A 14,928-nucleotide genomic window follows, 5' to 3' on the forward strand; every position below is an offset into this window, starting at 1 on the left:
ATGTGCTACGTTTCACGATGGAGAAGAGACACCTAAGGCATTTTTGGTAAACGTTATACACCAAATAGTGTGAATGGCCCAGCATTCAGAAGTGCGAAGAGAGCCATGCGTGGTTACGTGTCCGTGTGGGATGGAAGGAGCTTGCTCACTGCTTTGCCACCTTCTCGACCCCTGCATCCCAGCAAGATCCCTTGGAGGGGGAAATTAATGGGACGCCAAAAGCTCAGGAGACCATTCCTCCAGAGCATTCCCCAAAACACTTTTGCTTTCAGGCTGGGCTTCGGCATCACGACAATGTAACTGAACGAAGGCCCCGCTCGGAAAAAAGTCCTGACCCCTATGCTAGAAGGTGCCGCGTCCTACCTCCTAATATACCAGTAACCTAAATTTTAAGGATGGCATTTTACAAGCACATCCAAATATGCTTCTGAAAGAAGAAAAGGCACTCTCCGTTTGCTAAGATTAAATCTGAAACTTCTCACCGGTTCTGCTCTTAATTAGTTTTTCTTGTAAACACACTCCCGCCGCCACGTCCATCTTTTGGGAAAACACGTCTCGGGAACACATGTCCCCAGGAGTAGTAGCTGACAGGCAGGACTGAAGGTAAAGGTCAGACAGACGTGGGAAATGACCGGCACACTCAACAAGGCCTAATTTGCTTCCCAGGCTGATGCCAAAACGTTTGCACGCAGTCCTTATCATAAAATCCAAGCCGCTGGGCTCGCTGCCAGTGATGTGTGTGAAAGGCAGTGGTTTTTAACCCTAGAACATGGTGAGGCCACGGATTCTGAGTTACAGCATACTTTCAATGATCTTGCCCCGCCGGGTGACAAAAGCAAATGAAAGTTACAAACACATCAGACGCCTTATTTCAGCTTCTACCCAGTAGCATTTTCTACATGCTGGTAAGACCTGAGTTTTTACGAATTAATCTCGGTTTGCTTTTGTCTCTTACTCGTCCGTGATCACTGTGCAAAGCTGACCACATGGAGAAGAAAACACGAAGAGGTACAACAGGGGCATGTCAAGGCTACCAGGCTGTACAGGACGGGAAGGTGTGACAATCCCTCTTCCTGAATCAGACATTCTGAAAGAGCGCAGTAAGACCTTACGGTATCAGATGGTCCAATACGGGTCCACTTAGCACATCTCAGAAAGGTGCTTATTAAGCCTCTGCTGGAAAAAAGTTTTTTTATGCTCCTGTTAGAGGTTTGTCAGCCATGGAACCAAAATTCAGTGCCATGGAACTCTACCTATCTGCCAGGATACTGCCCGCTATACTTACTCACAAAAAAAAATCCTGCTTTAGGGGCGCCTGGGTGGCTCAGTCAGTGAAGCATCCGACTCTTGATTTTGGCTCAGGTCGTGATCTCACGAGATCAAGCCCCGTGTCAGGCTCCACACTCGGCAATGGAGCCTGCTTGGGATTCTCTCTCTCTCTCTCTCTCTCTCTCTCTCTCTCTCTCTCTCTGTGTCTCTCTCTCCCTCCCTCCCTCTTTCTCTGCCCCTCCCCTGTTCATTCCCTCTCTTTCAAGATAAATAAATAAACTTTAGAAAAAGCCTGCTTTATAAAGATAAGATTCAAGATACGTACAGCTGAAGTCATAATCCATATGAATTCCTTCTATTATAAGGGAATGGATTTCTCGATAAAGGTGCATTTCAAAACCGGCCTCATTCTATACAGAAGAAATAACATGGGTATATTGGGACTGCCTATATATACACAAATGCTTCTTTTTATTTCAACTTCTCAAGATTGCCTGTTTCCTCGGGTTCCAACGCAATCGTTTGTGCTATGCTTTGGGCTGCTACATGTTACACTAAAACTGTACACAGCTTTGTGCTGTACTTGCTTCCGTAGAGCTTGGAACGCCTTTGAGACATTATCTCATTTTGCTATGGCCAATTGTGTTATGCTTATCCTCAGAAATCACTGTTAACACCAGCCACCCTCTCTCCTGAGCTCGTGAGTGGTTTATGGGGCTGAAAACGAATCCATCAATGCATATGAATCAAATGCAGGAAACCAGTACTCATTGTTGGAACAACGGACCCTGGGCATTAAGTCACTTATGACTGGAATTTGGCTGATCACAGGAGAGGAGAGCTTAATGGTAACAAGAATGCCGTAACCTGATTTTTCAAAGCACTTTCATTTCATCACTTTCAATTCAAGGAGTGACCCGATTTTAGATGCAATGACCGTGACACAAAAAGAGTTTAAGTGTCCTGCCCAGGATGGGCAACCTAGAGAGGGACAAAATCATCTGATCTAAAGCAGTACTTTCTGCCTTCTCCCCTCTCCCTCGCCATCCCTTCTGGTCCCGGTAGTATCATCCTTTTTCCCTCACAGCACTTCGAAGTATCTGAATTGTTTTGTTTACTCACTCTGTTCTCTTGTTTTTGTCTATCCCTCGAATGAAAACCCTGTGAGCACAGGAACCTTGCTATTTTGTCACTCAGGTGACCTCCCTCAGTGCCTAGGGCATCTCTCGTGTTCAATAAACGTACCTAGCACAGAATAAGAGCATCACCACTTGCTCAGCAAGTTCTTTTGAGTGAATAAATGACCACAACTGGAATCTCCAGAGAGCAGCGAGTTTCCAGCCACGCCCACGGATCTGGGGTGGGAAAGAACACTCGAGAGAGGGAACAGCCACCTCGCTACCAAATCCCTGGCCTGGTTAAAGAAGCGAAGATGTGGCAATGACTACAGGCCGGGCTGATGCCAAAGATGAAGAGAGGCGAGGCCACTGGCTTCAGTCCTCGAGGGATCTCGTTCCCTGAAAAAGTCTCTGAAGGAACATAATTCCCGGGGGCCGCTACAACACGAGCAGTACACACGGCCGGTTCTCCGTCCCTGCGCCCATTTTTAGTAGCAAATGAAGTTCAGGAGCAAGGTGACAGAAAGCGGTGAGTGATAAGCGATAGCAGGGCACTCATTTGGGCTGTGGGCTGGGGGCAAAACTCAAGTAATCAGACTGGCACTTCTCCAAAAGGAAAAGTTATTACATGAGCCAGCAATTCCACTCCTAGGAACACACCTAGGAACATACCTAGGAACAAGAGAACTGAAAACATACGTCCACACGGAAACCTATACGTAAAGGGTTATAGCAACACTACTCATAATAGGTGAAAAGTGTAAACAACTTAAATGTCCATCAACGGATGAATGGATAGATGAAATGTGATGTAGGCATACAATGAATATTATTCAGCCATAAAAAGATAGGAGGTACCGATACCCGCTGCAACAATGACGAGCCTTAAAACCATCGCACTCAGCTAGTCACAAAGGGCCCCATGTTACGGAGCAAATCTCCTGAGACAGACACTAGGTCGGTGGTTGCTTGGAGCTGGGGGATAATGGCCACCAAACGGGTACAGCGATTCTTTCTGGGTTCATGAAAACGTTCTGCAAGTAGACAGTGATGACGATTGCCCTTTAAAGGACAAGGATTGCCCTTTTAAGGATTGTATCCTTTAAATGGGTAAACGGTATGGTATTTGAAATAGATCTCAACGCAGCGGTTATTAAAAACAAAGACAACAAAACTCATGCAATAACCAAATCCTTCTGCAGTCTGCTGCGGATGGGGGCAATGTTGGAGCCTCCCATATTTCCCTCATAAAAGGAGAACAACTCTGCCTATGATACCTGGGGTTTTGTGGAGGTGACTGCCACCCTCTCCCCTACTCTCCACGCTAGCTCGCCTTGCTCCGTCAGGCTTGCTTTGGTCCTGTCTTTTGTCTTCATTCCTTTAACGGACTTCTGCAGAACACCTACTATGTGCCAGCTGCTGTGCAAGGCGCCGGCCCTACAGACGCAAGACGAGCTGGCTTTGCCTTCAAGAAGCGACCACTTTCATAATTATTCATGCGACCACAGGCCAGGAAACAGCAAAAGGAAGAGCCGTGAGTGGTTTTCGGTGATGGGTTGTGGGCAGAAAAGAAGTTTCCGTAGCTGGGCTCCAGAAAGGTAGACTCGTGTCCATACCGGAAAAAGCACACACAGGTCTGGTGTGCGAATATCTCAAAGGCAGGGTGGGGCGGAGTGTGCAGGAGGAGGGGGAGCCCCAGGAGCCAAATCAGACAGGAAGCTGGAAGACACAAAACCCCTCAGGCCATGAAATAGTGCCAGCGTTAGCCTTAAATTCCATCTGGCAGTACTCTGGGCGTTTCCATCTTGTTTATTTATTTATTTTTTTTTATTTTTTAAAAAATTTTTTTTTCAATGTTTGTTTATTTTTGGGACAGAGAGAGACAGAGCATGAACGGGGGAGGGGCAGAGAGAGAGGGAGACACAGAATCGGAAACAGGCTCCAGGCTCTGAGCCATCAGCCCAGAGCCCGACGCGGGGCTCGAACTCAAGGACCGCGAGATCGTGACCTGGCTGAAGTCGGACGCTTAACCGACTGCGCCACCCAGGCGCCCCTATTTATTTTTTTTTAAAGGGAAGAGGAGATGGGGGAGGAGGGAGAGAACTTAAGTTATTACTCAGCATTTCCACCCTGTTTAATGTTTGCAAAGTACTCCTGCACTCACTTAGTCCTGAACTGCCTGAAATAATAAAGGAATTTGAGAACCCAGCCAAGAACTCGAAGTACTTAGGAGACATAAGAACCTATCACTGCATCTGGCGAGGTGGGCACTATTAAAAAAAAAAAAAATTAATCCCAGGGGCCCCTGGGTGGTTCAGTCAGTTAAGCAAGCATCTGACTTCGGCTCAGGTCACGATCTCGAGGTTGGTGAGTTCGAGCCCCGCCTCGGGCTCTGTGCCGACAGCTCCGAGCCTGGAGCCTGCTTTGGATTCTGGGTCTCCCTCTCTCTCTGCCCCTCCCCTGCTCGTGCTCTGTCGCTGTCTCAAAAATAGATAAAACATTTTTTAAAAATTAAAAAAATTAATCCCCTAAAATGAGCACTATATAAAGACATAATCCAATACGATAATCTCCGTAAAACCGACAGGCCTCTTGGTGGTGGTAAAGGAACTCCGTAAGCTCATGTTCTAAGTCTGCCCATTCATACCTTGACACACACCAGGTTTCAAATGGGCACGGACATCCTTTTTTGACGTGAAAGAGCCCTGCGGCACCCCAAATATTTTATGGTAACAGTTAACAAGAACATCAGCTTCCTGCGGTCAGGACTGGAGCACCGGGACCATCATACTCAAGACGCAGCATCGATGAAGTGACAGGTATTTGTGTGACTGCCTATCAGCTGGGCCAGCGCCAGCGAGCTCCAAAACACCAGGAGCACTGTGGCTTTTGGCCTCAAGCTCCAGAAGGTACTTGAAATGGAGGTGCTCGTGGATCTGGATTACGTTTCAATCCAACCAAGCTCAGTGACCTCCTCGGCTAGCTCCAGAGGAGTACTACCTTGAGGAATGTCCATGGGTCAACTGGGAAACCACTCGGTAAAGACAGAGCACAAATTTAAAAGGACCATTATATGAATCCTAGGAGGACAGAGTGCTTCAATGAGCGATTCCAAAAAACTATGTTCGGGTCACGTAACGATGAAGAGAGAGCGTTGCAAATGTATTCAAAAGACATCACCTACTTTATTTCCAATCAACTCTCCGCTCTTCCCTCCTACACTCCACAGGACACTTGGAAAAACTTGACAAAACCCACCACATGCACACATACTGCAACTCTACTACGGTCAAGCGGGAATTACCAGGTCGAGATCTGAAAGAGATCAAACCTTAGAGAGACGAGGCCAGCGTGTGAGGCTCCTCTCTTCTTGGGGCAACTGCCGAATTAAGAAAAGTTTCCTGAATGGCCGGGCAGCGTTTCTGATGGCCTGGTGGGTCCAGGAGAACAAAAGTGGGGAGTCCTAGACCGCCAATGAGTTGGCTGTAATTTCAGACAAACTAGACTAAGGAAAAAAGCAATCCTACAGACAAAACTAACGGTAAAAAGATTTAATAAACAGGAATTAAAAGTTCAAACTGTTTAGAGGCGCCTGGGTAGCTCAGTCAGTTGAGCGTCCAACTCTTGATTTCAGCTCGGGTCATGATCCCAGGGTCGTGGGATTGAGCCCTGCATCAGCCTCCACACTGAGGGTAGAGCCTGTTTAAGATTCATTCTCTTTCTCTCTCTCTCTCTCTCTCATTCCCCTCCACCCCCTGTTCTCGGCCCCTCTCCCCTGCTTGCACTCTCTCTCTCTAAAAAAATTTAAAAGTGAAAATTGTTTCAGTATAACAACTCTAAAATTGTACGTACCTAAAAATAGGTCTGAAAATATATAAGGCAAAAAACTGACATCACCGTAAATCATCATCATTGACATAAACTGTAAGCATGGTGAAAGACTGAACACTGTTCTGTGATGGAAAATGGAGGAAAACAATGATGTACAGCAAATTTGAAAAAAAAAATGATAAAGAAACAAGAATCTAACCATCATCCACAGATGGTCCTAACATACATTCTTTTCAAGCCTATACAGAAGAGTTTCCAAAGCCAAACACATGCCTTCTGCCTGTACAATGCAAAAATGTGTAACACAGATACTAGCTAGAATGGATAAATCTGGCCCCTGACAAAGAAGTATGACCTAGTAAGGCCTGAGGGGACTGTGGTTTCAACAAGCAAAGCAGTCTTGAGATCAGACAGTAAGTAGATTGTCCCTTGTGTCTTGGTGATTTAGGGACAACATGGAACCGATGTTGGGCTGGACCTGAGATGGCGAGGATGAAAAGAGCAAAGAGAGGGGGGGTGTGGGGAGAGTCCGCACGGCCCTCTCCCCCTTCTCCCTGCCCCTGGGAGCTGCGTGGCTGTGCTTTGAGCTGTGTGGAAGGGAGAGGAAACCCTGGCCCCCTGCCTAAACATAAAGGGAAGCAGCAGGGATAATAGAGTCTTCTATGCAATCAGGCAGAATGACTTAGCTTTTCTATGGCCAAACCCTGCTTCCTTTTCCCCTGGCTTCCCAGCTTTTCTCCCCCTCATTCTAGGCAAGTGCATTAGATTCCTAATGGCCACCTTTGCTATTCCGCCGTCGCAAGCATTTACGTGGATGAGGACAAGTGTGGATCCTGAAAATCTAGAGATCCTGATTCTAAGAAGCTTCACCCTCTGAGAAAAGTCTTCCTTGCTGCCCACCTTCTTCCTGCCTTACTCTTCAGAGGGAATAAACGGGCCCCGAAAATTGGTCTTTGCTTTGATCCTCAACTTCGGTGGCCTGGACGCATGTTGGTGGTACTCTGGGATTTGAATTTGAAATGTGGATCCGTGGAGGGGTCCTGCTGGGATTCAAGCTCCACTGAGATGGAGCTACAAGCCTCGGGTGGGGTGGGATGCGGGGGGGAGTGGGCACGACCTGTGCTTTTCAGACAAACCAGGCGTGCTGAGTACTTCCCTCCAGCCCACTGACAGGTTAACTGGACCACCTCCCTAGCCTGACCTAATTGCAGGAAATATACTACGGGGCTTTCTGGACCTGCTGTAGCCCTGACCTAGTTCTGTGAAAGAATCTCAGCAGCACCAGTAAGTCTCTCCCTCATTTCTCCCCCAATCTGGCAACATTTAGTGCCGAGTAGAAAGAGCCACTTAATCGGCAGTGTTTCCCTTGCGCGGCAGCCAATCCAGGGTCCCACGTGGCTCCTCCCGGGCCAGCACTGTGTCGGATCCTTCTGCATCCACGGCTTGGGGTTCAGCTATTCGTATGCTCTGACGTTCTGGGGTCTGAGCACGGTGGCACTCACGTATTTGGCTGGCTGTGTTGGAAATCACTCTCAGCACAAAGTTGTATAGCCTAAGTACTTCCTGGGTTTTTTTACTAGCACCATTTCAGGAAGTAAGGCACGCTGATGTTTGCTCGAAGTGCCTTATTAATAAGTAACTTCCACTGCGCTTCCCTTTCCCCGTCTGGCAGGAGGCCATCCAGACTTACCCTCATACATCTCCAGGATGTGAACCGTGTCTCCGATCTCCAAGGAGAGCTCCACATCTTGAGAGGCATGGTAGTTATAGATCGCTGGAAATGAGAAAGACACGGGGGAAATGGCATCAGTGGCGGTTAAAATACAAGTCACTACACAGCACAGTCAGTGGTTAATGAATTACTTATGGAACGAACAGCCCTCTATTTAATGATTTTGTGTGAATCACCCACTGTAAAGCAGAGGACATCCTCCTAAACCCCCGTTACTGGTAATTTACACTCGTTCTTCCATCCGGCAAAAATTGGTTGGCTGTCTACGACACGTTGTGTTCGAGGCGGGGGACAGAGACAAAACCCACAGGTGGGGTCCCTGCCCCAGGGGTTTTTAATAGTCCGGTAGAGGGAGGAAGATATTAAATGTATTGTATTACAGAAACAACTACTTCATTTCAATTGTGGGAAGAGTTATGAAAGAAAACACCAGGCTACAATGAGAATGTAGTGTGGGTTTCTGTAGGTGGGTCCCTTGTCCATCAGACAACAGCCAGCCTCCATCACCACTGAGCTCAAGATCTCTAAGACACAGAATGAGCCATCTCCCGGCTTCGCTGGCACAGTAATTGGGAGTCAAAAGGCCACTTTGAGTCCCATCTACCCTGTAGGAGCAGACTAAAGCACAGTGCAATGTGGAGACGGCCATCTTTTCCCAGGTCTGGGCGTCCTGGGGAAATGGATTGCCCAGCACCTCCGCATCAAGGTGACCTCAATCACCACATCCTCAGGACTGGCAGTGACTGGGCCAGATTATGGAAAATAGGCTAAGTCTTACGATTCAAAAAGACGACAACCCCGTCTTAAGATGGGTAAGGGCTCCGAAGAGACATTTTACCAAGAATCATATATGCTGGCTAAGAAACACACGAAAGGGTGCTCATTGTCATTAGTCATCAAGGAAATGCAAATTCACCACAAGATACCATTTCACACCCACTAGAATGGCTATGGGTTTTTGTTTGTTTGTTAGGTTTACTTATTTGAGAGAGAGAGACAGAGAGAAAGCGAGCCGGGGAGGGGCAGAGAGAGGGAGAGACAGAATCCCCAGCAAGCTCCCAGCTGTCAGCACAGAGTCTGACACGGGGCTCGAACTCACAAACTGTGAGACCATGAGCTGAGCTGACATCAAGAGCAGGACACTGAACTGACGGAGCTACCCAGACACCCCGGCTAGAGTTTTAAAAAGGTAGACAACTGGCAAGAATGTGGAGAAACTGGAACCCTCACTCATGGCCGGCAGGAATGGAAGACGACACAGCCTCCTCGGAAAAGTTTGACAGTTTCTTAAGCCACACATAAATTTCCAGTACATTCCCAGCAATTACATTCCGCGCTCACTCTGAAGAGAAATGAAAACACATCTACGCGGCAACTTTCTGTGACTATTCCCAGCTGCTATGGTAGGCAGAAAAATAGCCTCCCAAAAGATAGTCACATCAGATTTCTGGAAACTGTGAATGCTACCTTATGCAGCAAAACATTTAGGCGCGCCTGGGTGGCTCAGGTGGGTAAGCGTCTGACTTCGGCTTAGGTTGTGATCTGGCAGTTCATGGGTTTGAGTCCCGCGTCCGGCTCTGTGTGGACAGCTCGGAGCCTAGAGCCTGGAGCCTGCTTTGGATTCTCCCTCTCTCTCTCTCTGCTTCTCCCCTGCTTGCTCGAGCTCTCTCTCTCAAAAATAAACATTAAAAAAAAGAATTGGGGTAAGTTAAGGACCTTGAGAGGAAGAGCGTTTTCTGGATCATCAGCGTGGGTCCTAAAGGCAATCACATGTGTCCTGGTAAGAGAGGGCCAGAGGGAGTTTTGGGAGATGCACGGGAGAGAAGGAAATGTGAAGGCGGTGGCAAAGACTGAACCGCTGTGACCTCCAGTCAGGGACAGACACAACCACCAGAGGAGGTGGCAAGAAATGGAATCTCCTCGAGAGCCTCTAGAAGGAGCACTGGCTATCAACACCTTCACCTTATACTTCTGGTCTTCAGAGCTGCGAACATAAATTTCTGTTGTTTTAAGCCACTGAGTTCCTAGTAATTTGTCACAACGGGTCACAGGAAACCAAAGCAGCAGCAGTATTTACAACAGCCCAAAAGTAGAAATTACCCATCCACTGATGAACAAATAGATACGTAAAATAGGATCGATCTATACGATGGAACACTACTCAGCAGTAAAAAGGGATGAAATAAGGACACAGGCTACAACACAGGTGAACTTCAAAAAATTTATGCCAAGGGAGGGGGTGCCTGCGTGGCTCCGTTGGTTAACTGGCTGACTTCGGCTCAGGTCACGATCTCACGGCTCATGAGTTCGAGCCCTGCGTCAGGGTCTGTGCTGGTAGCTCAGATCCTGGAGCCTGCTTCCATTTCTGTGTCTCCCTCTCTCTCTGCCCCTCCCCTGCTCACACTCTCTCTCAGAAATAAACATTAAAAAAAATTTTTTTTTTTAAATTATGCTAGGGGTGCCAGGGTGGCACAGTCGGTTAAGCGTCTGACCGTTAATCTTGGCTGAGGGCATGATCTCACAGTGCATGAGTTCGAGCCCCGCATCAGGCTCTGTGCTGATGGTGCAACACCCACTTGGGATTCTGTCTCTCCTTCTCTCTACCCACTCCCCGACGTGTGTGCGCATGCTCTCTCTCAAAAATAAACTAACTTTAAAAATTTTAAAAACCATGCTATATGAAAGTCCCATACCAAAAAATCCCATATTTTAGACCTCTATTTATTTGCTATGCCTAAAATAGGCAAGTCTACTGGAAATCGTGCAGCAAGCAGTAATCACTTGTTGCCTGGGCAGGGGAGAGGACGGAATAGCAACTGAGCACAAACAGGCACCAAGGGAGCTTTTCAGGCAGGTGGAAACATCCCCAAACTAGATTTTGGTGGTGGGTACATAACTCTGTAAATTTACTAAAAGTCATCCAGCTTGAAAGGGACGGATTTTACAGTATATAAATCAGAGTTCAATAAAGCTGCTTTTGTCTGTTTGTTTCAGCAGGTTTGTTTCTTGCCCTCGCTCTCTTGGTAAGCCATCTGCATGGTTCTAGAAAAAAAGAATCACCTTTAGAGATTCTGTTCTTGCCATTTACCTGACGATTCAAGGAACCAAGATGTTCCCCATCCCTGCAGCTCTAACGAGCACGCGAGGATGGTCGCTAACTCATCTGCCAGATCCCACAAAGGTCATTGCCAACTGTGGGTACTTCCTGCTCTTTCTTTAAAAAAAAAAAAAATTTTTTTTAACGTTTATTTATTTTTGAGACAGAGAGAGACAGAGCATGAACGGGGGAGGGTCAGAGAGAGAGGGAGACACAGAATCTGAAACAGGCTCCAGGCTCTGAGCCATCAGCACAGAGCCTGAGGCGGGGCTTGAACTCACGCACCGTGAGATCATGACCTGAGCCGAAGTTGGACACAACCGACTGAGCCACCCAGGCGCCCCTTCCTGCTCTTTCTTGAACCTGCAACACATCCTGTGTCTGCAGCTGGCCCGCAGGCTTCTCCCTACATCACAGGCCGTCAGCGATGGAGTCCACACCTCTAGCCACATCTTTTCCAAGTGGCCTCTCTATTTGAAGGGACTCACCCAAAGAGTGTTCTTCTGTAGTCTTGGCACAGAAGCCTGGACAAGTTATGTTGAAATGAATTTACTATTGAGCTTTTGGACTAGACAATGAATTCCGAACACGGCTTGGCTAATGAAGTGGGTTAGGAGAAACTGCAGAGGATGTAAACATAGCAGTGAGTTCCTGATGGATTCCTCGACCCAATGAAGTTCACTTCCTTCGTGTGAGAGCCAGGGGACTCAACTGTGTTGCCCACTAAGTAAATGTCTGGTTTACTATAGAAAATGTAAATCTCATAGCCTTGACTCCCCCTAGTCCCCATTCACTGGGGACTAGTTCCTTCCAGCGGCCCCCCTCTCAGATGGAAACAGGAAGTAATGAGAGTGACGTGTCACAACGTGTTGGGTAATGACCAAGCTCTATCTCTTCCTCGTTCTTAGTTATCAGAAAGTAGGCAGAAATTCTCAAAGGCAGCATCCAGCAAAGAGCTACCAAGGATTGTTATAAACACACACACACACACACACACACACACACACACACACAACATATAGACCAATATGTTTCCTTAACTCCTAGATTCCTAAATTTTCCAAAATTATCCTGGCCTTACTCATCCACGTTAGTCTCCATCATCTGCCAAATGCTACCCTCTGCTCCAGTCAAGACTCCTACAGTCTCCCTAAAGTCTGTGTTCACTCACGGTTTATCCCTCTTTGGAACAACAGCTCATTTTTTGGATACACACACGTAACAATCTGAAACTCCCATTCACAATGCTATTCAACAAGTGACGCCGGGGTCCCTGGTTGCCTACAGGAATCCCTTTCTCCTGACATCTGACATCTTTTCCTTCCGACGCAGTTTGGGTTATTAATCGCAGATAACTTTGCTTATCATCCGCCACCAATTCGAAAGGAAAACTCCTCACAAACGAGGACCCCGTTGCATCTTATTTTCGTTTCTTTCACATTTCCAGATCCTGGATTAGACGCAAAGAAGGTGCTCAAGGCACAAGAGTGACTTTTACAGAAGCTACCAATCGATTCGGTTACTCACCGCTTCTTCCCCAAACTTTAAGATGCATGTCTTCCTGAGAAACGACAGCTGTGGTTCTGCGCCGCTCAAGAGAGGGATATCAAAATCACCGCGCCTGCTGCTTTTTGCTTATTACACAAGAGAGAATCCGCCTGCCCAACCCAAGCTTGCGAAAGATTCCCATGGGAAGCACATCCCTCCCAAAATGCCTTTCGCTGCAGTAAAGTCGTCAGAGGACGTTCATCTGTTTCACATCTTCGGGCTGAAATGCCAACGAGCTTCCCGAACACTCAGGGCTGTCCTGTATTCGTTCCAAAGGCGCACTTTTGAGCCACGCCCTCCCTCTCCCGCTCTTTATTACACCTCATTTCCATTGTATTGTGTACGATTTTACTTCCATACGCAATACGATAACTACAAGAAGTGCACGCCGTGTACCGCAATGACTTAATGAGGAAACAGAGTCAGAAGAGGCAGACGCCTTGCCCCCAAGTAACCCAGCTTTACAAGCAGCAAAGCTGGTAAGGGACGCAGCCCTGTGATGATGCCTTCCTCACATTTTACAAGGCTGCTCCAGAATGGTGCCTGGAAACCAAGAGTAGAGGCTCACAGATTCTCAGCGTGATGCCTGCCTTAGATTTCTCTCGTACAATCGGAACCCAACGTCCAAAAACAAGCTTGATTATACGAATCGATGACTGGTAACCGTGTCGTCTGCTAGGCTGGTGCTGTTTTTAAAAACGGGCAAACAGCTAGCACTCAGCAGATTGTGCCTTCTCCCCTGGAATGTGAGTAATTCTTATGGAGAAAGACAGATAAAGGGGGAAATGAAGGAAAGTCTGAGGGTTAAACAAAACACAATTGAAGACTCAACTATGCCACTTAGACATGCATGACCTTGAGTGAGTTCCTCAGTGGGAGCCTCGGTTCCCTGTCTGTAAACTAGGCATCAGATCAGATGACTCTAAGGGTCCCTGTGGCTCCAAAATCCCCTGATTCATGAGGTGATGAAAAGAAGCAGGAGAAACAAGTTGTGTTGTTTTGAACTGGCGGGCCCACCGCAATCTCTTGTTTTGTCTGAGGAAATTAAACAAGAACAGGGAGTTGTTGAATATAAATTGCCTGGCTGGCTGCTATGCGCAAGGTTGGGAGAGACGAATTGCGAATTGCGGGGATTTCCCCCTAAGCAGCTTACTGTTTAGATCCTCAAAGTATGATTTTGCACAGCCACGTAGGTAAGACAGTAGGTCTACAGATGTCAAACAGCTTGCATTTTATCAAATCTTTGATTTGGCCTTTCCTTTTAAACCAGGCTTGTAGGAGGGAGCAAAAAAGAACTTTGAGGTCTTCAGACTCTGCGACAAGAGAACAACAAAATAACACGAACAGGCCCCAAAATGAGGATGGGTTTTGACAATGAAAAGTCTATGTGTTACTAGTGGTTAATCCGTCTAATGAATCAGGTTCGTTCACGAATCTTCAAATTACAAGCCCTTGAAGAATAACACAGCATGACATTTTCTATTTAGTCGTTTGGTAGAATCTACAAAAGGAAGATCCAGCAAGCCCAGAATAAGGTCCCAATCTGAGTTACTGTTCAGAAAATTGAAAAAGATGACCAAACTTCATCTTCTTCATTATTATCTTGACCTACCTACTCTCAGCCATCAGAACTACAAAACCTTAAAAAAGGCACATCTCACGTTTGATCTTTGCCCTGGAGTTAACGCGGGGATGTCCCGAATGGCCAGGTGGACTTTTTTCTTTTGCTCTTTAATTCCAGTCTACTGTAAGGACCAGAGGATCAGATTCAACAGCAGGTCTGACCCCAAGTAAAAAAATCTATGCATTCCATTTAGGTTCCCAACTAATCTTTTCAGGATGAGACGCTCATCCCGCTCTACTCAGAACTCTCCACGCCAGGTGCCATCGAATGAAGACAGCAGCTTATGCAGTAGAACAGTAGAACCTCCTCCCTCCACAGGAGCAGGTTCTTACGGGCTTCTTAATTCACTCCCTAGACTACTGAGGAGGAGAGGATGTATTGACCAATTCATTGGTAATTCTTTAGAAATCTCTATTTTAAGAATTATACCTACTTGTAGGTGGAGTTGATAATTACACTTAAACTGGAGAGAGGTTTCACAGATCTAAGTTCAACTAATTTACTGATTGGCTCGCTGTTACCAAGTGGTTACTATGCGCCGTCTCATTTAAACTAATATGAAATTAAATGTACACAGGATGTTTAAAGGAGCAAAGCTGAAACGAGATTGTTCAGAAGTATGGGGGGTGGAGATCTATCATCTACAAACATGCTGAGCTTTTCCCCATAGCTTCCCCATCGAAAAAGTGAAGGCAACAGTACGTTCTTT

At 46.8% G+C, this 14,928-nt stretch overlaps 1 protein-coding gene across 5 annotated transcripts in view; it reads right to left on the bottom strand.

Annotated features, from left to right (window-relative positions):
- The window catches only part of DOCK5 (dedicator of cytokinesis 5), a 220,094-nt gene that overhangs the window by 150,186 nt on the left and 54,980 nt on the right, over positions 1-14,928 (bottom strand). For 4 of the 5 annotated variants that reach the window (XM_047855615.1, XM_047855618.1, XM_047855619.1 and 1 more), the window contains exon 2: positions 7,909-7,992. In XM_047855615.1, coding sequence (XP_047711571.1) covers positions 7,909-7,992 — 84 coding nt within the window. Of the gene's footprint in view, positions 1-7,908; positions 7,993-12,574; positions 12,618-14,928 lie in introns of those variants that run through there. The other variant, XM_047855616.1, reaches the window with a different exon arrangement.

Source organism: Prionailurus viverrinus, chromosome B1, assembly GCF_022837055.1.
Source record: "Prionailurus viverrinus isolate Anna chromosome B1, UM_Priviv_1.0, whole genome shotgun sequence".
Classification (NCBI taxonomy): Eukaryota; Metazoa; Chordata; class Mammalia; order Carnivora; family Felidae; genus Prionailurus; species Prionailurus viverrinus.